The sequence below is a fragment of the Neltuma alba genome, unplaced genomic scaffold, assembly GCF_004799145.2.
Source record: "Neltuma alba isolate B1F8T4 unplaced genomic scaffold, ASM479914v2 tig00002747_pilon, whole genome shotgun sequence".
In the NCBI taxonomy this organism is placed as follows: domain Eukaryota; kingdom Viridiplantae; phylum Streptophyta; class Magnoliopsida; order Fabales; family Fabaceae; genus Neltuma; species Neltuma alba.
Genome location: NW_021632996.1, coordinates 1 through 23561, shown reverse-complemented (window position 1 = coordinate 23561; position 23561 = coordinate 1). Strand labels below are relative to the sequence as shown.

The 23561-nt window shown below is 35.6% G+C and overlaps 3 protein-coding genes across 4 annotated transcripts; 2 read left to right on the top strand and 1 right to left on the bottom strand.

Annotated features, from left to right (window-relative positions):
* Positions 1-213: 213 nt before the first annotated feature.
* Positions 214-967, bottom strand: LOC114736831 (B3 domain-containing protein At2g33720-like). Its single transcript, XM_028924717.1, has one exon. It carries the CDS (start codon positions 898-900, stop codon positions 358-360), a length of 543 nt encoding a protein of 180 aa, XP_028780550.1. The 5' UTR covers positions 901-967; the 3' UTR covers positions 214-357.
* Positions 968-8441: 7474 nt separating this feature from the next.
* On the top strand, positions 8442-9414 carry LOC114736850 (uncharacterized). Its single transcript, XM_028924737.1, has 2 exons — positions 8442-8475; positions 9004-9414. Exons 1-2 carry the CDS (start codon positions 8473-8475, stop codon positions 9400-9402), a joined length of 402 nt encoding a protein of 133 aa, XP_028780570.1. The 5' UTR covers positions 8442-8472; the 3' UTR covers positions 9403-9414.
* Positions 9415-13091: 3677 nt separating this feature from the next.
* On the top strand, positions 13092-23561 carry LOC114736860 (serine protease SPPA, chloroplastic-like). Of its 2 annotated transcripts, XM_028924748.1 has the most exons (7): positions 13092-13606; positions 14257-14440; positions 15574-15711; positions 21736-21905; positions 21982-22085; positions 22394-22461; positions 23520-23561. In XM_028924748.1, the coding sequence occupies exons 1-5, from the start codon at positions 13157-13159 to the stop codon at positions 22012-22014; spliced, it is 975 nt and encodes a 324-aa protein (XP_028780581.1). In that variant the 5' UTR covers positions 13092-13156; the 3' UTR covers positions 22015-22085; positions 22394-22461; positions 23520-23561. The 2 variants fall into 2 exon arrangements, with proteins under 2 accessions (XP_028780581.1, XP_028780587.1); XM_028924754.1 differs by lacking the exon at positions 23520-23561 and having other exon boundaries at positions 22394-22462.

Genomic DNA, 23561 nt, shown 5'->3' with positions numbered 1-23561 from the left:
GGGCAAAATGAATAAATATTAAAAACAAAATGAATTAAGATTTTATACTTAGAACTAAATTGAATGTGAAACTAGTTTTTAAATTAATAACTTTAGGTAGCATATATGGGGAATTGTTAGTATAGCAATTAATGTAAAGAACGCACAGCACTTTACAAATGCTAGAAGAACATCGTACTAATTACATTTGGAGAAAATTAAGGAATGTACTATATTATATTATTCGATGGAAACAGAGCATTGATGCAAGAAGAAGCTAGTGATGATTATTGCAACAGAACAGAAGCACTTTTATTTCTAGGGGCAGGCATGGATCTAATATATGAAAGAGAGAGGGTGTGATTTTTGAAGATTTTACTACGGACAATTAGCGCGCTTAAGAACACAGAAGTTAAAGAGGGAAGAATAAGGGTCCCAGTAGAGGCCAATCTCATCACCTTTGTGCAATTCCCTCCGCCTCACGAAATCCTGACTCCACTTGCCGATCAGAACATAACTCTTTGAAGACGACCACCGCTTCAGCATCAGCTGGTGCATGGATTTGGTGTCCATGTCCAAAACCCTAACCTCTGCTCCTTCTTCGCTCTCTACGGCTCTTGCGTCCTCGCCCCCCAGCATAGGCAACATGTGATTCTTCACCATGTCCGCCGACAGCAGCAGCCTGCTCAGGATTCCCAGATCGCTCTCCGTCAGCGTCTTCTTTATCTTCCACGGGTCCTCGTACAGCTTCAGACTGGTTGACACTGACGATCCATTCTTGCTTTCCTTCTTCAACCTTCTCCATCCTTCTCTCGAATCTTCGGAGCTGCTGCTGATGTGTTTCCTCTTGTTCCTCAGAAACTCGTCAACAGATTCATCTGGTGATGATGATGAGCTCTTCATGAGTCGAAGATGAAGCATGTTATTAATGCTGCTGCTGAGTTGAAGCCGATTGATGGATGCAGTCTCGTCGTGGGGCTACGATTTTTGTGTACGCTGGTGACTTGTGAAGGTTCTTTCCCTGTTTCGTCGTATATATAAGACTTCCGCACTTGTCCCTCGTCTCATGCAATTCACTTGCCAAAATGGAACCAGAATATCCAACCATAAGGGAACAAATAAATGTTTTGTTTTTTAACCGCACAACTGGGAGCACATAATGATCAAAAGTTTTCTTTACATGTTTTTGTCATGTAGATAGATATGGATTATTAGACCATGCATCTGATCATCTTATGTTTGATTGAATACTCACTCGCACGCACCTACACAGGCTATTTATAATTAAGAGATGACTAATCACAAGCATCTACTTTTTAAGCTTTCTGAGGTCATCTTATAAGCCCGTCGCCCTACTTTAGAGAGATCGCACGCATCATTCTGTGCATCAAATGGTCCTCCTAATCACACACACACACACACACACAGACACATTCTTCTCTAGCTAGCCTTTTGACCATGAAGAAGAAGGTTCGATCCAGGCTCGTAACTCGAACAAAAATCAATTAAACCTCAACGCGCATCAGCCGCACGCCCAGGTCCAACGAAGATAAACCAAAAATATCTTTAAATATCAATTCGATTGAAGGGGGGATTGTTCCTGTGTTGTGCATTATGTATATGTAGGAGGAGGGTTTGCAATTCAATAACACAGAATATTAGAGAAGAGACATATGGGCTAGACTTAGCCAACATATTGTGTGTATATATGGAGGGGCGTGGTTTTCAGTTTTGATGATCGATCAGAAGTGCCTTTCGCGATCGAATCTCGCAGGCAAAGCAAATATGAGAATAATACTTGAGCTTAAGTACGTATGTTCGGTCACTACTGCGTGATGAGGGACGACATGATAACGTGAAGACGCTTTCATGTGGATTCTTAAATATACAAGTGCATGTAAATAATAATGATGCTATAAATATATGAACGAGCGGAAAAATATGAGCCATGCATATATAGCTGGAGGATGGACCAGGAATTGTTATATATTGCTCGCGAACGAGTCACCTCAGACGTAAACTGCAACTTGTGAATTCCGTGTATGTGTGTGTATGTGCGTGCATGGGCGTTATATTCTTGTGGGGATTTCCATTGGATTTGATCTGTCGCTGAATGCCAATTCCAACCTGATCAGTCCACAATCCATCAATCATCAACGTCTGAAAATCACATTTCCATAATGCCTGCTTTAACCCCCACCAGGCTGGCTGGTGTTGGACCCCTTCATTGAGTGCTTTCTCGCTCGTACGTGTTCGATCCTTAGGTGCCAATCACCCACCGACGTCGTCGTGCGCTCTATTTACGTGTGCCCTTCAGATTCATACACTGCAGTACGCCAAACTAAAGTGTTACTCACTCCTTCTCTTTTTATAAACAACAACTACCATCTATTCTTATTCTTAAATATAAGTAACATTTACTAGTTGTTTTAAATTTTTATAGCAAATTTTTTATTTGGCCCCCATTAATTACTTATTTTAATATTTATATATTTATTGTCTTATTTCCCAAACCACCATCTCTTTTCATCACACATTTTTTTCTCTTTCATAATTATTCTTTTTCTTGTACTCTCTCTCCCCTATGAATAAGGGTATTTTAAAAACAAAAACTTCTAATTTTTACCTATTTATTATCTTCAATTAATTTTTTAATCTACATAATAGAGTCTTAGGTTCCTTATAATAAAAGACGGGGGAGTATTTGGTCAACAGGACCATAAGTCACCCCCCGGGAAAAAACTCTCAATTATCAGCACTTGTATGTTTGCTAAACATCCATATAAATATCCACATTTTTACTTGCCATGCCAAATACATACATACATATTAGATCATTTTGATTTATGTCTTTTTCTTTTCTTTTTCTTTTTAACTTTCATTCCCAGGTTTATTGCCACGAATATATTTGAGGAAGCAGACGCGGGATCAATTGCAATTGAGTTTACATGAAATCCATGAACTGGTGTCTTATCTAGGGACTGTTTGGCAATCACAAAAACATATTTTTAAAAAAAGATTTTATGCAAGTTAAGACAAAACCCTTCTCATATACTTATTTTGTATACTACTACCTCCGGTCCTAATTATAAGACCCAGTTGACTTATTTGAAGAGATTAAGAAAGTAAGTTAAGTTAGTTATTTATAATAAATAAGTGTTGTCATTTCTAAAATATCCTTGCTAATTAAGTGTATTGGCTAGAACTATCATTATTAGAAGGATTATTTTAGAAAAAAATGCATAAATATGATAAACAAAATGGATTGAGGTCTTATAATTAGGACCAAACAAAAAGTCAAACGGAGTCTTATAATAAGGACCGGAGGTAGTATAAAATTACTTTTAAAATCATAATTTGATTTCTTTTCAAACAATTCTTTAATAATACGGTTTGTGTGTACGTATGTAAGTACTTACCTACTTATAATTAATTAGACCATGCACACTATCCCTCTGATATACTCTCTCGGTCCGTTATTATAAGATTCACTTAACTATATTATGTAGTTTAAGAAAACTGTTAAAATTAGTTAAAACAAATAAATATTTTGGAAATGTACCCTTTTTTTTCCAAATACACCCTTGCCCTTATTTATAAGTGGATAGGTGTGAGTTAAAAAATGGGAGAGAATTTATGGGAGAAAGACAATGAGAGAGAGTATATTAATTAGGAGTAAAATAGGTAAAAATACATTTATTGTTTAGACAAACCCAAAAAGGATATTATAAATAGTGACAAACCAATTCAAAAAATTAGATCTTATAATAAGAGACAGGAGAGTACTATACCACTATGGTTCTTTTTAATTGTTACTTTTAGTAGTTCCTCACATACCATAGAGATCATTAAATATATAAAATCTTTTATTTTTATCCATATTAAATGCCAGTATATATTTTTCTCACACATTCTCTCTCTCCCTTTTCACCTTTGCTCCTTTATTTAGTAGGGACAGAATTAGAAATGAAGCACTAAAAAAGGTACAAGTGACAATTAAAAAAGATAAGACTGGTGCGTGTGTGCGTGTGTGGGATGATGGATCTTAATTTTGTGTTATCTGTAATATATAGAAGTATAAGAAATGGATGTTTGATCATCAAAAAGTCACTTTCTATATAAATTCAAATCTCCATTCCTTAAGAAAACGTACGTACGTGTAATAGCGAGGCCAGTCCCTCCTTGTCAGATACTAAGCTAGCATTATTATTATTAAATTAAGCACGCATGGCCGTTATGTTCTTGTACTGTGGGATTTCTATTATATTGGATTTTCTATCTCCAACCTTAGCCTTAGGCTTATTCCACGCTTCATCAATAGCCAGTTTCGATGAGCACCAAAATTACCCACATTTATTTCTCTCTCTCTCCTGTGTTCCTTTTAGTCTGAATCGGCCTGCCACTACGTTTTCGACTGCCATTTCCGGCTAATACGAATACGATTCGCAGGTTTTCTTCACAGCTTTCTTTCTTTTTAAATTTAAATGTAGTCTCTCTCTCTTCTATTCTTAGCTACAAGACAAATAATGTTATGAGTTACGCGTTGGGAGCTTTACAAGTGTGGTAGAGTTTAAAAATTCAAAAGGTTATTCCTCCTAATAGGTTAGTCTTTTAAAATTGTACTCTCCTTATAAGTTTATACTTATCACATTAGTGTTTTTATTGAGAGTTGACTTGCGGAGGATTTTGACCAGTAAAAAGACTGAGTGAAGTACCGTAAAACGGAACTGTTGGGGACATCGGCTCTTGAGGGAATGCTTTATTATAAGTCCCACATTGAGGTGCTTCATAAGTAGTGTAGTGTTTACCAAGTTTAAAATAATCTCCCTCCTAATAGGTTATTCTTTTGGAATTAGGCTTTCTTTTTAAGTGTAAGCTGGAAATAAATTATTCAAATTATACCGCATCTCATTTTATAACTTTATTACAACTTTATTATTCCATCAGCCTATATTACTATTATATAAACTAAAATGTCTCCTTTCGAATTAAATCTAAGGAAAATTAACCATGTTCTAAGTAAGAATATTAGTTATGGGTAGGTCTCCGAAAGTTTATGTAATAGTAATAATTAAGTCTCAAAAAATTTCATAATTATAACTTTAACTTTCTAAATACGAATATTTGGCAGTGTTAGTATGCAAATTTAACTTGTAAATAATATAAATCGATTTCGCCTGTCACTAATATCTCCTTTAAATCTATTTGGTGCCTTACCAATGTAAGATCTTCGTGACTTCTCTAGGATGATCCGACTGTCATTTCAAGGCCCGTACAACTCTAATACTGTAATTAACTTTTTTTTGCCTGTAGTGCTGTAATTAAATTAAACCTTAGCTTAATTTAGTCTCATAAATGATAGATTTGACAATAATTAAGTTGGTATGAATTGTACATGTGCACCTACGATATACAATCATACATACATGCATAAAGAAACTCTCATTCATGAATAAAAAAACGTTTTTATTATTGTCTTATATCGATATCCTTCTTATAACGCCCTCAATCATTTGTAGTTAACATAAAATATAAATTATCTCTCGCAAATTAAAATGACAATATTTTCTCTTTTCTAAGCGCATATCAAATTCTATACGAGTAATACGCTATAAGAAAAATAAAATTTAACATTTTTATTAGCAGAATATTTTGGAAATAATGAATATTTACGTTTTTCATTCTATCGGTGGTAAATAAAAATTATTTATTTAAAATTTTAAAAATATTTTCATAATTCAATAAAATGAAATTCAATATTTTACTGTATTCTGATTGAATAGATTAAAAAATATTTTACCCCAATGATGGAAAAAGGAAATTTATTGTGTAGTCCTAAAAAATAAATATAATTACTAAAAAAAATCATGTACTCGTAATTATTAAGTGATGCTGTTAAGTTGTTATTAGTATTTTTAAGTGATTACATGATTTATTTTGGGGGAACCCAGTCGTTTCTCCTGAGAAAAAAGAGGATGGCGGTCCAAATAAGTCACCTATCGAAATGTAGAGAGGAATAAAATTTTTGTTCCGACAATGTCCTCAATGACTACTCTGCTAGTAATTAGATTTCAAAAAATAAGAGAAAACCTATTCAATCTAATTAATGGTGGCATTTTAATCATTAAATGGGAGTATTTTTGAAGATCAATATAACACTATTTGTTGACAAATTTAATAGTTTGAATTGTTTTAAATTATTTTTTAATCTTGGCGATCGAGGCAGGTAATGGTGACTTAGAGGGAGTATTATCTAACTTATAAACATAAATGTGCATGCTTTTACTTGACATATATACCAAATATATACTCATGAAGCCATTCCATGAGATCATTTTGATTTCCATTTTTATTGCCATGCATGAATGTATGGGAGATTGCAATTACATGAAATCAATTCACTGACGTGTTACGTTATTCAATATGGCTTTGTGTACTTATAATCAAACCTCCCGTTCCGTCTCTTAATTTTTAAAAGCATGAAGAATGTGAGTTTTTGTTGAGTTGTTTGTGGGGTGTGAGGGTATTTTTCACATATTCTTAATTCGTCCGATGTGCGTAGGAGAGAGGTGGGCACGAGGGATTAGGAAATAGGAATATATATATATAGAAGCAAAAGAGAGGGAAAATGTGATCGAGAATATCAGAATATATATATTGGTGGAGACCATTGGTGTCCTCTTAGCTAACTACGCATTATTCTGCGTGCATGTTGTGTGGGGTTGCTTCCTCATTCCCTCAAATTAGAAGCTTCTCCCACTTGGCTTCTCAGATCTGTTTGGTTGGTAATGATGAGAAAAAAATTTTATGAGGTTGATTTGAAAAATCAAAGAAGCGGTAATTATTTTTTTCTTATTCTTTTATCCTACATATTATTTTTATTAAGATTTTATAATTCCACTTCTCCAATTTTTCAAATGGAACCCGATAAAATTTTTCTTCTCTTCCCTTTTCCTCATTTTTCCTCTTACCAAACATAGGCTAGAGGTATGTTTGGTGTGAGCCTATGACAGATTTAAATCCATTCCCTTGTTTGGTTTATTAAAATTTGCTCTGAAAATTTAAAATCATGGTAAAGTTATTATTAAAAATGTTAACTGTCAATGTCACTATTTTAATAGTTCATATTATTTTTTTAATTATAATCATTAGTATTACAATTTTAAACTTTTGGGACAAATTTGCACAAAAAATTTTTTTAAGTGCCCAATGCTCCTGAGTAAAAATTTTTTGAGACAAATTTACACATTAACTCTTAATTTAGGTGTAATCTATAGAAGTGGATAGATAGAGCATTTATGTATAAAATTATAAGGCTTTTATTTTTTATGTTTATTATTAATAATATTTAACGAAATTCTTACACCGTATAAGACAACGAGTTATGCATGATGATGTGAATTTGGGGGGGAAAATAAAGAACATACAATTTCTAAAATATGTCGCAATAGTTAATTTAACATTATCTACCAACGAATTGAACATCAAAGAAAATTATATTAATGTAGTGTTTCAATTCCCATATAATTTAATGTCAGCTACTAGGCATAACAATTGTCAGCTAATAAAATAAATATTTTAATTTAATAAATCAATAATATATTTATATCCTTTTCTCTTTTTTTGCCCAGAGTATTCTGCTCAATCGGTAAGAGAGCGAACAATATGTACGCAAAATTATTTGACCCCATATATTACGGCCCTATCCAATGGAGGGCCTCGCCCACTTCCAACCCACTGCAAATTACCAAAACAAACTTTCTAACTTGTTCACTGTGAAGGCATCTCATCGTAACAAATAATATATTCAGTAAATTTAATCCTTACACTCTACCTATGCTCATATGAAGACCAGCTTATATTAGTAAAAAAAAAAAAAAATCTGTCTTTCAAATATTTAAAACATACCTTATATTTAAAAGAATTTGTCTGCTAATTCTTTTATTGTGCCTAATACTGGCAAGTACTGTGCAAGCGTAACTAGAGATCTTAAATTCGAGTTTTGAGAATGAAGTAGTGGTACAGATTTGATACCCTTGTGGCCTTGTGGTCCTGACCAACTTGACCCAAACATCAGTAAATCCTCCAAATCAAATAAACTCTGGGGAACTTACCACGCGCGTCGTGGCCATTCAATAACTGTCATACAAAACAATTTCACACCGCATTTAAAACCTACATGTCTAGGACTTGATAAAAGCTTGAATCAAATTCGTCCGCTGCCTATGTGCGTTCCTTGAAAAGAAAAGCTTTGATGTGATCACTAGTCACTACCAAGTAACGCGGAAAACAGTACAAGCAATTGAGGAGGATACATAGAGCTGCATAAAACCAGCTGAGCCAGCCAGGCTTTAATTAATATCCTGTTTTGGATTCTGCAGATTTCCAGAATTGAAAAAGCCGTCGAGGAAGGTGAAGTTGCTATCGATAAAGCCATATCAGGTGTTGAATGTGCTTTTTGAAGCAAGGGTCTTATATTCTCTCCAGTTCCGTATGGTATGGTCTCTGCCAATCTGTTCTTTGCATTTAAAGCATGTCCTCCATCTTAATTACCGATGCAGAAAAAATAATGATGATTGCAGCTTCCCCTCACGAAAAACTCAGTGATCGAGGCACCTCCACATGTCCCTCATTTATTTCAAATTCCAGAAAATGCTCTTTGTAACGAGATATCTCGGTTATTTGATTTCACTTTCATCGACAGTTTCTAGCTGTCTTCTGCTAGCTAGCTGCTCAGTGATGTTCATCAAGTCAGGAAAAAATTAATAGGCCGGGAGTCTAGATTTCCAGGTTGGTGCATTAAAAGAGATTGTGACATCTTAAGTGGCTTTATGTTGAACTGCGATCTGGGCGCATCTTTTCTGGTTGAGATCAGAGAAAATGATGAAAGTGATAAATAATATAATCATGGAGTGTAGCTAGAAAAAGTCGCTACCGCTCTTCTTATTTAAGAAAAATGGTTCTCACGGATCTCAGACTAACGAACAGACTTTTCTCAGCTGGTTTTGTTGATCTCGTAACCAGATGGAGCCATCCCATTCCCAGATGGTAGGAGCTGCAGAAGAATGTCACAGCTGTGAATCTGGATGGACCATATATCTGGGCTCCCCCACGCACGATGATGACGGTGATCACAGTGATGATGATGATGAGGAAGGAGGAGAAGACAGGAAAGGTGGCGCTGGTGCAGAAGATGAAGAAAGCGATGACTCTATGGCTTCTGATGCTTCAACCGGGCCAAGTCAGCCTATAGGGAGTCCATGGGGGGACAGCAAAGGAAGCCAGCTGGTGAAAGAGGACGTAGCAGCGGCGGCGACAACCAAAGAAAAGGAGATTGCGGAGAAAAAGGTGGGGAAGAAAGAGATGGCGACATTCATAGTTGACAAGGTGAGGAAAAATCACTGTATCAGGAAAAGGAAGTAGCCGGGCGTTTGTATTTAAGCTCTCAGGTTCTGTTTTTAAGCTTCAACTATCAATCTATATACCGTAGCTGCGGCCGATTACTGTGTCACGTTAATTTCTATCAGACATTGATTTTTTGTTTTAATTTTAAGATTAATTAGGCAGTTGCAGGTATATATATAGAGAGAGATAGACGGAGTGTGTACTAAGTATTATTTTAATCTTTAATATAAAATTTTATTTGATTTTTATTTTGATCCTAACTATAAGATTTTAATAAATTTTCTCTTTTATATTTGTATTTTTTTTTAATGATAATTTTTTAAATAATAGTAATTCTAGTCAAATTTTAAAAAAAATAACACATATTTATTATAAATAACTAACTTAATTTTTTTTAATCTCTTTAAATTAGTCAACTAACTTTTATATTTACCATCATAAATCAGAAATAATATACCAATTTAGTTTGGTTAATGTTTCATGTGTGTTGAATGTAAGCAGCAAGTGGCAAGTGTGTGTGGGTGTTTGTGTATAGAACTATAGATTGATGTGTGTGTGTGTGTGATAAAGAGATGGAACAGGTGTGGGTTAGGATCCTGTACATGGAACCGGACGAAGACTTGTTCTCTGCAGTTCGTATCTCGGGGGAGCATGAGAGTCCTTTTGTGTATTTGTTTAGATGCAGCCACATTCTCATACAAGATTTACATTTCATATAGGGTTGATATAATTTTTAATCTTTTAAATTTGTTTTTATTTTAGTTTTGACTCCTCAAATTTTAAATAATAGGTTTTGATATTTTTATGGGTAAAATAATTCTAGTTTTTATTGAGTTATAAGGATTAAATTTTAAATAAAAAAAATTGAATGACTAAAACCTATAGTTTAAAATTTGAAAGATTAAAACCAAATTAAAGACAAACTTAAAAGACCAAAATTTATATTAACTTTTTCACATAGTCTAATAATATTTAGTAACATTTACTAAACCAAGAGGACAGCCAAGATTTATATTCTATAACATTCACTTAATTTTTTTTTAAATCTATAATTACACCAATTAATTGTTACATTTTCTTAGACTTACTATTTATATATATTGGTAATAACTTGATTTCCTTTTCAATACTACAATGATATGTCGGAATATTTTTTGGCAAACTGAATATATTACCTCCGGTCCTAATTATAAGAGTTAGTTGACTAATTTAAAGAGATTAATTTGAAGAGATTGAGAAAATAAGTTAAGTTAGTTATTTGTAATAAATAAGTATTATCTTTCCTAAAATATCCTTATTAATCAAGTGTATTACCTAAAACTATTATTATTAGAAGGATCGACTTGGTAAAAAAATATAAATACGAGAGACAAAATGAATCGGGATTTTATATTTATGACTAAAATAACACTCAAATAAAATCTTATAATAAGGACTGGAGGTAGTATAAGATTTGTTAGATGAAATTACTCTTAAATTATTAGCAAGTCTATAGGTCATTTGGTAGGCAAAATAAAATAAAATAAAGTTAAAAAGTAATAATCTAATGGAAAAATGATAAATAAAGAAGGCTGAATATATGAAATCCTAATTTGAAAAGCTAAGGATTGTGAATCCAAGAGAAGGAAGTTATTCCAAATTAAAATTTTAAAATTTAATAAAATGACAAAAATACCTTTTATGTTTTTTCATTTTAAAAAAGGCTTAACCCCTCACTAGTGGCCAGCCAGTACTGTCGGCGTCGGCCACCGGTGTGGTGGCTGCTAGTGGAATTTTTTTTGGTCATGGCAAAAAAAAAACTGTGACAAAAAAAAAATTCCACCAGTGGCCGGTGCTGGCAACCCGCTGGCGAGGGATTGAACTTTTTTTAAAAGAACAAAAAAAAATCATTTCATTAAATTTTAAAATTCTAATTTAGAAATACCTTCTCTGTAATTCGCAATCCTTAACTTCTTAAATTGAAATTTCATATATTCAGCCTTTTTTATTTGTTATTTTTCCTAATCTAATCCTCACGAAAGAGAAATCCTCATCCAATGCTCGGATTAAAAGAGTATCGGATGGTGGGCTTAAGAGAAAATGTATGAAAAGGGCAGCAATTTCATTCACCTCCGCGTTATAACCTGTTGTTCTTCTTAGGGGGTGTTTGGCAAAACCAAAACCTAGCTTTCAGAATCACTTTTCCGCAAAACGAGGTAACCTCCTCCACATATTTACTTCGTAATCCGTAAAAGCACTTCTGAAACCATGGTTTGGTTTCTATCCAAACACCCCCTTAAAACCCGAGCTGCAAAATACTCATTGACGGTAATAGTTAGTTAAAAGATTTGTTTTAATTATTTTAATATATTTTTAAATTTATAATTATTTTCTTAAACTATTTTTGTTAATTACACAAACAAGATTACAAATAATAAAATATGATATTTTAGAAAAACTAATACAATTTTTTTGTAAATAATAATTAATTTATCTTATTTTTTTATTTTTCATAAATTAGTATTTAATAAGAGACTAAGGACCTGTTTGGATGTCTCTTCAAACCATGGTTTGGAATAGGGAAAAAGTCAGCCAAATAGGAAGGAAAAATGTGAAACCATGGCTTGGAGTAAAATCATAGTTTTGAACCCCAAAACCATGGTTTTGGTGGAAATGGTTTGAAGTTGCTTTTGGCTCAAGTGGGCCCAATAGCATATAATAAAACAGCCCCTATAATTGATGCCTCACTCTTCATTCTATACTCGGTCTTTCGCTATTTAATCTTATAATTTATAAATATATATACATATTAATTATTTATTAATTATATTATCTTATATATTATTAATTATGTTAGTAAAAAACATTTTATTAACAATTTTATTTCTTGAAATTAAAATATATTATAAATCTATCCATTATATAATTATCATATTAACTTATGCCTTTTTTAGTAATTTGCACATGTAAAAAATGTTTCCGATAACAACTATCTAAACACTCTCACTTCTCATAATCACTTTTTCACAAAATCTATTTTTCAGAAGCTATTCTTCAAACTATAGTTTGGTTTCATCCAAACATTCCTTAAAGGAGAGAGGTTGAATTGGAGTTTGAAAGAAAGAGTGGGCCATAGTGATATTTGTAAGTTTGTAACAAAAAAGCTCCATTTTTTTTTTTGCCACCATTATAAATTGATAAAATTAGTTTTTTTTGGGTAAAATTTTAACATTATTCTTAATAAAAATTAGGAAAAATGACCGAAAAATACATGTTATGATTTTGACAATTCTTGTAACGATTTTGATAGGTTAAAATCTTACACAATTATCCATTTATCATGTTAATACTCTAAAAGGTATTGTTATGTTATTTTTTCTAAAAATTATTAGTTAAAAAATTTTGATTAATTAGTTAGAAAATTTTATAATGAGTTAGAGATCTTAAATTTTATAATTTAAAGTCTTTATAATAAGGATAGAAGGATGCAATATCCTTGCATTAAATTTTTTTTTTTTGATGAACCTTATGTTGAATATTGGAATTTTTTATTAATTATTTAATTATATAAAATGTTCACATTGCACCAGAATCGGTTAAAGATGAGATGAAATGAAAGGGGCAGATGGATCCGTTTCAAGAGGAAGAAAGAAATACCACTGTCACATATATACAGTGAAATATGCCCATACCATCCCTTTCACCCGGAAGGAAAAAAAAAACACTGACGTCCCTTATTAAGAGCCGACGTCGATCGCCCGGAAATGCACAGTAGTAATCAGTGATCGTAGAAATGTGGAAGCTGCTTCTCCACAGCTCTCGTGGCAGCTCCATTCGGGGTTCCCTTGCATTTGTCGCGACTCTGTCATCTTCTTCCTCGTTCTCTGCTCCTCTTTCTCATTTCCCATTTCAATGCCGCCTCCACCTTTCTCCTCCGTCTCATTCCCAATTTTTCCCACCCTTTCAGTCCCCCGCTCTCCTGTCACTCGTTGCCTTCCATTCTTCTTCCTATTCTTTCGACTCAAAATTGAAACAAGAATTGGCTGACAAGGAGCCCAGGCCTGACGGGGGCATTAATAATTCTAGTGTCAGATTTGCTGACGAGGATTATCCGACGGGTGACTTTGATTTTGCGCCCACCACTGGTTGGAGTAAATTTCTTCTGAAGCTCAAGACGCTCATTGCATTCCCTTTGGAGGGTGTTCGCAGGGGAAGCATTCTCACAATGAAGCTGCGAGGCCGGGTATCCTTCTCATCCTTTCTCATATGTTTAGAGTATTTTGGTTATTCTTTGCAAGTGGTGGATTGACTTGGGCGTTTTCTTCATAAGTTAATGATATTTCTCATTTCTCCTATCTATGGTTTATTTACTGGGGAGTTGAATTCGAGGTTTCGCTGCAGATTTTGAAATTTTTGGATTCCTCAAGGTCTTGTTCAGCGAAGGATATTAATTTTAGCTAGCTATTTTCATGGTATTTACTTTTTTCAGAGAATAAAGAGTTTGGTCCTTCAAAGTTATATCTCTTACTCATCCCAGAATCAGGCGGTCAAACTTAAGAACTTGCTACATGCTAGTCTCCTTTCAAGGATCAAATTGTACTTTTACTCCTCTGGGATTATTTAATAGACACCCATAGAGAGTTGCGAACTCTGAGAGATTCATTATATAAAGAAAAAAAATCAAGGACTAGAGCGCAGAGAGATATATATTTTTCAAGGAAACAATTTAGCAGATTTTATACATATAAAAAAAGAAAAAGGCAAAAGACATTCTCGTTTACTTGTATGTCTCTTCTGCTTATGGCTGGGTAAGCTTGCGAGGGGGGAAAAAAAAAAAAAAGAAAGTCTTTTTTTGTTGACAAATGACAATGCTCTGTTCATTCACATGTTCAGATATCTGAGCAGCTCAAGAGTCCTTTCTCTCAAGGACTATCTCTACCTCAAATTTGTGAGAACTTTTCAAAAGCAGCATATGATCCTCGTATTTCTGGTATCTATCTCCATATTGATAATTTGAATTGTGGATGGGCTAAAGTTGAAGAAATTCGAAGGCAAATATTGAATTTCAAAAGATCTGGTATGTTCAGCTCTGTGCCTGTGTTACAGTTTTTATATAGAAGATAAAGGCATGGAGAAATATCCAAACACTACCGCAGAAATGTAAGATTTTTTGTGCTATATAGGATTGCCCTATATAAACACTATACAGTTAGTTTCTACATCAACTTAACTTTTGTGCCGAATTTCCTATCAATAGTTAAAAATCAGCTTTCAATCCAAAATGAGTTTTCATCTGTCTTTGAGAGTTCTATTAGTTTGACTTTGGCTGATATTGATAGATAGGTACCTAGTTACCCTTTGTAAAAAATTTTAATTTCCTAATTTAATCTTTACCAAAAATTGACTTTCATTATAAGTATGAATAATGAATGAGGGTTGACTCGTCACAAGTCAGGTTGATCATGGGACTCTTGGTTGTAAGGACTGGCTGCATCGGATTGGCTGTTGCTTGATTGATTGCCTGTGCATGACTATAAAGTTATAATGCTTGAATGGTGTCTTATATGGCTGACAGTTATGTGGATGATCAATTCATCATAAAGTTTAAGATACGAGGAGAAGATCCAAGATTAATTTAGCCAATATATCCATCACTGACCTCACATGAAAGCTTTCTATGCTTCAAAATTGCACAAAGCACAAAAACCTTTTGAGCTTGAACCATGGGCAAAACACATGCCAACATCCCATGTTTTGAGTTTTTATTTTGTTTTCCCTAAAATTAATTCTCACATGAAACTTTTTGAGGTTGTAATTTGGAAAAACCCTAGCTTGATTTATTGATCCCTTTAACACATTCTCACTTGAAGGCCTTCTCAGCTTGTACCACGGGCAAAACTCATGCTCACTATACTATGTGTTGAATTTTTACTTTTCGATGAAGAATGTAGTTGGGAAGGATTATGTTTTTGGAGCTTGATCAAAGAAAGTTGAGAATAACATATCCCTTCCATATTCTTCAGCTACTAAGTGAAGGTCCCATATGCTTTTTATTGGGATCTCTTACATGGTTTTTATATGTCTGTAATTTATGATGAATTACTTATCTTCAAGGTTATTTGTAATACTCCTTTTCTCAGGCAAAAACTTAACCATTACAAAAAATATTTGATCCTCATGAAAAGTTCTGATGGTTGTTTCCTTTTGTAGAAAAAATTGTTGTGGCTTATGTCCCTTCGTGCCGAGAAAAAGAATATTATCTTGCATGTGCATGTGAAGAAATATATGCCCCTCCAAGTGCTTATTTTTCGTTGTTTGGATTCACCGTTCAAGCATCGTTCCTCAGAGGTAAGCTGACTTTGCTTTTCCGTGCCTATTTACAAGATTTGAGTCAAGATAGTAGACCTTTGAGTTTTAATTTGTCCCTTTTTCTTTTGAGGTGTTTGGGGAATTGGTTTCAATAATTAAAATAGAATTTTACTTATGGCTGACCTTGTGCATCTATTGCGTATTAAAACTCACAGATTCTTATCTGCAATATGATTCCTTTAGGAAAGTCTGCAATTTGCATATACTCCCTTTGGTCCATAATATAACAAGTATTTTAGAAGAAAATTTTGGTCCAAAATATAAGAGGTTTACATAGTAATTAATGACAGTTTTCCACTCTTACCCTTTGTTACAAGGAGGAGAGAATTAAATGTAGGGGAGAGAGGAAAGAACTTTCCAGTCACATTCTTTAATAAGGATAAAATATGTAACTTTTATCAATTTAAAACATATTTAATGATTTAACTAATGTTTCTTGGTTTGTGAGAAAACCTAACTAACGTCTTTTATCATTGACCGGAGGGAGTAGCATGTAGGCAGATCCTTCTTGTAAAAGAATTAGTTGTATGTCTCTTCTTTTGGTGGTTATTCCAGTTTTGTTGTTATTCATTAACGTGTTTTTCAGCAGGTAGGTTTATATAGTTCAAATTAAAGTTTGGCACCACCAATTTATGCTTTTTGCTATATAACCTATTCATAAAATTGGTGCCAATATGTCTTTCCAGTAAATTGGTACATATTACCCTTACCCCTACAATGTTAGTTGCTTCAATATTATTTTAATGCTTTTGCATCATCTCATGATTTGGTTGGTTTTAAAGCATTTTTCTTTCTAAGAGAGCTCAAGATAAACTCTCCAACTTCTGGTGTCCTTTGATGACTATTCCTTAGTGTGGGAAAAAGAATATGGAAAATAATTTTCTTATATTTCATTGATCAGAATATACACATATATATACAAGTAAGGGGAACCTCTGCATTAATGGCTCATTATGATAATATCATATCCTATCAAATCCTAATCATAATTATATAATATTTACATATCAAATCATATCATATCATATCTCTACACTCCCCCTCAAGTTGGAGCATAAATGTTAATCATGCCCAACTTGTCACACAGATAGTCAACACGAGTCCCATTCAGAGCTTTAGTTAGAAGGTCGCCTAATTGATCACTAGAACGCACATATCCAATGGAGATGAAGTTCTCTTTAAGCTTGTCTCTGATAAAGTGACAATCAATCTCAATATGTTTGATACGTTCATGGAACACAGAATTAGAGGCTATATGTAGGGCAGCCTTATTGTCACACCACAACTTTGCTGGCAAAGTGGTTTTGAGGCCAACTTCCTTTAGTGGCTAATATATCCAGATTATCTCACATACAGACTGTGCCATAGCTCGGTATTCTGCCTCTGCGCTCAATCTGGACACCACATTTTGTTTCTTGCTTTTCCAGGATACCAGATTCCCACCCACAAAGACACAGTATCCTGTAATAGACCGTCTCGTGGCCTTTGATCCACCATGATCCGCATCACAGAAGCACTCAATGTCTGTATGGCCATGATTTTTGTATAATATCTCACGACCTGGACATCCCTTCAAATAATGTAACATGTGCTCCAAGGCTTCCCACTGTCTGACAGTCGGGGATGCCATGAACTGGCTTAGTACACTGACTGGATAAGTAATATCCGGACGAGTTACAGTGAGATAGTTTAACTTGCCAATCATTCTCCTGTACCTCTCAGGATTCTCAAATGGTTTGCTCTTTTGAGCCTCAAGCATTCGTTTCTCATCATCAAGAGAGTCATCGAGTGGTATGCTCCCATCAGCGTCAAGGAGTGGGTTGTGAACCGTAGGAAAATTAGTCAGTGCTGCTCCCAACTTTCCACTTTCCTTCAGTAGGTCAAGAACATATTTGCGCTATGTCAGTAATATGCCCTTCTTGCTTCTCATAACTTCAATACCTAGAAAGTATGTTAGAGAGCCCAGATCCTTCGTCTGAAAGTGGGAATTAAGAAAGGACTTGAGGGACGAGATGCCCGAACCATTACTGCTTGTGATCACAATGTCATCTATATACACCACCAAGAGAATTATGCCAGCCGCTATTCGTTGATAAAATACAGAATGATCGCACTTGCTTTGGCTCATGCCAAATTTTTGTACAACAGTACTGAACCGGTCAAACCATGCACGAGGACTTTGCTTCAAACTATACATTAAGGCGACATACTTTCCCACGCTCCCCCTGAGCAACGAACCCAGGTGCTTACTTCATGGAGATCACCATGCAAGAAGGCATTTTTAATGTCTAACTGATGTAGATCCCAATCATAAGTAGCAGCCAGAGAGATGAACAGACGAATAGATGAGAGCTTAGCAACAGGAGAAAAGGTTTCGGAATAGTCAATGCCATAGGTCTGTGCATAACCTTTAGCCACAAGGCGAGCCTTAAGGCGGTCAAGTGTGCCGTCAGCTTTAGTTTTCGGAGTTAACACCCATTTACATCCAATGGCCTTTTTGCCTGCCGGTAAATCGACCAGGGTCCATGTACCAGGATGATCAAGGGCCGCCATCTCCTCTTCCATTGTAGCACACCAACCCGAGTGGGCCAAGGCTTCATGAATAGTTCTGGGCACAGAGATAGTATCTAGGGAGGCAACAAAGGAACTGGACACAGGAGACAAGTGGTCATAGGAAACAAAAGATGAAATAGGATGGGCACAAGTACGTTTACCTTTGCAAAGGGCAATGGGTAGATCAAGAGAGGCATCCGGGTCTGGAACAAGAGGTGTCTCAGGATTAGGGTCAGAACAAGGTTCAGTGTTGCTCAACTCAAGATCCGATGGCGAAGCGGACAAGGGAGGAATAGAAGTTGGCATGGCGGTAGTAATCTCCTTTGACCGTTGTGTATACACACAATCAAATGGTTGAACGGGTGCAGGAGCGGATGCGTGCAACGATGGTGATGGTGAAGTGACAGAGTACATCAGAATGTCATCCTCCTCCGCAGGTGGAGCAGGTGGGGAAGAACACGAGAAATATGGTGTGGACTCCTGAAAGGTGACATCTGCAGATACTAAATAACGATTGAGAGTAGGTGAGAAACAACAGTAACCTTTTTGGACTCGAGAGTATCCAAGGAAGACACATTTACGAGACTTGGGGTCTAACTTTGAAATAGATGGACGTACATCCCGCACAAAACAAACACACCTAAATATCTTAGGATCAACAGGGAACAAAGGCTTAGAAGGAAAGAGGGTAGAAAAAAGGGAGTTACCATCAAGAACAGAGGAAGGCATTCGATTAATAAGAAAGCATGCAGTGGAGACCGCGTCAGCCCAAAATGGTTTAGGAACCTGCATTTGAAACAAAAGTGCACGTGCTACTTCAAGTAGGTGACGATTTTTTCTTTCTACAACACCATTTTGAGTTGGTGTATCAACACAAGACGATTGATGAAGTATACCATTTTGAAGCATGTAAGATTGGAATGAAGTAGAGAGATATTCTTTAGCATTATCACTTCGTAAGGTGCGAATAGAAACATTAAAATGAGTTTTAATCTCAGCAAAAAGGCACAAAAATGGGAAAACAATTCAAAACGATGTTTCATTAAATATAACCAAGTTGTTCGGGAATAATAATCAACAAATGTAACAAAGTATTTAAAACCTGCTTTGGACTCTATAGGATAAGGACCCCAAACATCAGAATGGACTAACTCAAAAGGGGATGAAACCCGTTTATTGACACGAGACACTAAGGGAAGACGATGATGCTTGGCAAACTGACATGACTCACAATCTAAAGACGACAAATGCTAAAATTGAGGATAAACTCTCTTAAGAGAAGATAAAGACAAATGACCTAATCGACGATGAACTTCAAAGCTAGTGCAAGCTACCGCATGAGACACTCGATCATCCAGTATATAGTTCCCGCCAGATTCATAACCTCTACCAATAATCCACCTCGTCAAAAGATCCTGTATCAAGCAATGAGAAGGAAAAAGTGAGACCCAACAGTTTAATTGACGGGTGAGTTTACTGGGAGATAGGAGATTAAAAGCAAGTTTAAGGACATTTAGCACAGATGACAAACAGATAGAGGGTGTGGGATTAACAGTGCCAGAACTGAGAACTTGAGACCGGGAACCATCAGCGATAGAAACACTTGACTGATTAGCAAAAGCATTATAAGAGGAGAAGAGATGGCGATTACCTGTCATATGATCAGTAGCCCCGGAATCTATGATCCACTTTGAGGAAGAAGAAGCAAGGGCAGTAGCATTATTACCTGTTGTAGCCGCGGCACTCACAGACAGCGTAGCAGATTTTAACTGGGCATACTCAGCGGCAGAAATCGGGACTGTGTCACTGGTTTGTGTAGCCACGTGGGCAGAGTTACTTCGTTGCTGTTTATTCTAAAGTTTACGACATGTGCGTTTTGTATGCCCCGGTTCTTTGTGGTAATAACACTATCTCGTTGGAGTCAGAAGGAGCTCCCCCTTGCTTTGAACCACCACGGGTAGAACCCCCGCGGTTATCACTGGGACTACGAGTCTCATAGGGGCCCTTACTGAGCCAGGCACTTGTAGGAGTACTAGCAGCTGGTGGCAAGAGATTCTCAGCTCTCATTACTCTAGAAAACACATCTTGAAGGTCAGAAATCTCAGATCCGGATAAGATTTGAGAGCGAACTGTGTCGTACTCAGGTGGGAGACCAGTAAGAAAGCTCATAATAGCCATCTGCTCCCGTTGCTTATGCTGAACCTTCAAATCAGCAGTGAGAGGCATCAATACATTCAGCTCTTCATACATCCTCTTAAAGTCCATAAAGTAGGCTTTGAGAGGGCGATCCTGTTTTTCAGAACGATAGAAAGCTTTGCAAACCTCGTAAACACGAGAGATATTTCCTTTTCCTGAATACAAAAAATCTAAATAATCCATTAGTTCCTTAACCAATTCATAGTGATTAATAGAAGGAATAATCTCACTGTCAATAGAGTTACGGATCTAAAAAAATAGCCGTGCATCATCCCTTAACTAGGCCTTCTTTGAATCAGTTGTTGGGGGATCATCGGTCAGATGGTCTTCCTTCTCAATACTCCGCAAATAGAGACGAATGGTTTTACTCTAATCCAAATAGTTTAACCAAGTCAACTTGTGATCAGTAATTTTAGTAATAGTTGGGACAAGCTCCGAGACAAATTTAGTTTCAGCCATAGACGAAGTGCACTAACAAAAGAAATGCGAAAGATTGTCACACAAGGACATAAAGCACGATACCTGGATCACCTAACAAATACCAAAGTAGTAAAACAGGCCAACAGCTACACAGGGAGCTGCAAACAGAGCCAAATGACACAAACAGAGTGCCGAAGGCCAATGAACAGTGCAGAACGTGGATGAATAGTGCAGATCATTGGAAAATCAATGAATAGTACGCCAACGCCGTACCCACACCAAGGAGGTATCGCAATCTCGCCGGAAAACAGGAGTCGCCGTCAGTCGTTGAGGTCGCCGGTGAAATGGACGTCCCACGTGCCCTCACTCGCCGGCGCATAAATCTCCGGCGAAGCTGCAGGTGGCGTGTGATGATCACACGCTGGTCAGATGGCCTTCGGACGTCGAGGTGTGGCCGATCTGGAGGAGGGGAGACGTTTAGTCAGGGCGGTGTCACTCAAAACGGCTCCGTGGAAGGGTCACACACTCACACGTTTATTTTCGGTACTGTAGCAACCGAAAATAAACAGCCAGAGAAGAAAAGGGTCGCACGCTCTGATACCATGTGGGAAAAAGAATATGGAAAATAATTTTCTTGTATTTCATTGATCAGAATATACACATATATATATAAGTGAGGGGAGCCTCTGCATTAATGGCTCATTATGATAATATCATATCCTATCAAATTCTAATCATAATTACATAATATTTACATATCATATCATATCTCTACACTTAGCGTGGATCAAATATTTATTTTTATATAATTTGTTTTTTTCCCCCTCTTTTCAGGTGTTTTAGATAACATAGGTATTGAACCTCAAGTTGAAAAGATTGGGAAATACAAGAGTGCGGGGGATCAGCTTACTCGTAGAACCATGTCTGAAGAAACTTGTGAGATGATGACTGCACTGCTTGACAATATTTATGCAAATTGGCTGGATAAGTCTCTTCTTCAAGAGGTTCACCTTCATTTGAAGCTGTAATTAAACCTTGAAGTGATTAATTAACTTATAGACTTCTGCCAAATTTGTACAGGAAAAAAGAGAGAAGAGATTGAGAATTTCATAAATGAAGGAGTCTATCAAGTAGACAGGTTGAAAGAAGAAGGCTTCATTACGAACATAATGTATGAGGATGAGGTACAAAATTCTTGAAGCTATTTTACGCTAGCTCTTTGTTACTGTAAATCATGTATAGAATATCATCTACTGATAGATTTTAAATTGAAATTGAAAGTTTGAGGTGAGTTTATCGTCTCTGTCCCTCCAGAGTATGGTGGCTTTATTTGATTTCTTCAGCTCACTCAGGAAGCTTTTTACTGTTCTCACTGTTGACTATGTTATTATGTACTGACCATTGATAATGGTGCTCATAATTTTACTTTTAAGGATGTAAGCAAAGCAATATCATGGAGTTTTAAAGGATATGGAATATTCAATTTTTGCAGGTTATTGCTAGGTTGAAGGAGAGACTCGGATTGAAAACAAATGGAAATCTGCATATGGTGAATTTCAGGTTGCCAATTTCTTTTGGTCAGCTTCTGGTGATGGTATCTAATAGATTATGCTATTTCTTTGAAGTAGATGAAAGTCACCTTTGGGAACGTCTAAAGAAACTCTGAACACATCCTTTGCCTTGTAAAGTTTATGGTCGTTTTATCTTTTTCATAAAAATATATTCCTTATCTTTGATTTAACTCTGCAACTACAACAACAAGAAGAAACCTTATCCTGCCAGGCATGATTGGCTACATAGATCACACAATACCATTGAGCTTTATCAAAAACCAAATATTTGGATAAATTATCAACCAAGAGGTCCTTTTCAATAATCTCATTGAGTGTTTTCTTTGGTCTTCCTCTACCTTTTTTCAGAGGATTGATTTAACTGTAGCAGAGTAAAATTTTTCGACCTTCTGCATTCACCATCTGGCCATTATTCATGGCGGTAATATTTTTCATAACCAAATAACTGCACGTAATTTCCGGCATCAAAAGTATTCTAAAGTAGCCAGGTTTCTCTCTTCTTTAGTTTTACGTTCTGGCAGCGTAACAATCTGGAACCATGTTTTCACCCCAACTTTTTGCTTTAAGAGGTAAGAGGTGTTACAGGCTTAAATGTAGGGGCAATTTTGATTTAGCATCTGTAGACCAGGTTCAAGTCATTATATGTTAAAACAATCTTGAGGTCCCCGGTTATCTATGCTTGGGAATTTCAAAGAATTGTCAAGTAGTTGTCAGAAGCTTGACAATTATACTGCTGCACCTGTGATGATATCTAAATCTTATTTATTACTCTTATGTCTGGATATTGCCGTGAATATGGAAATGATTACGATGTACATGAAACTTCATTTGACATAATTTCAATACCCTGTATCTGCGAACTGTGGAGTTTGTGACTTGCACTCATATAGCCAGAAAAGTAACCTTCTTAAAAGTTTGTAGCATGTTTTTATAAATCACAGTTTTCATGTTAATTACTATGACCTGTTTTCTCACTTGACTTCTATTGGTTACTGATGCTACATCGAATAAGATGTATTGACTGTCTTGTTTTCTTATTAAACATAGGAAATACTGTAGAGTTAAGAGATGGACTGTTGGAATATCAGG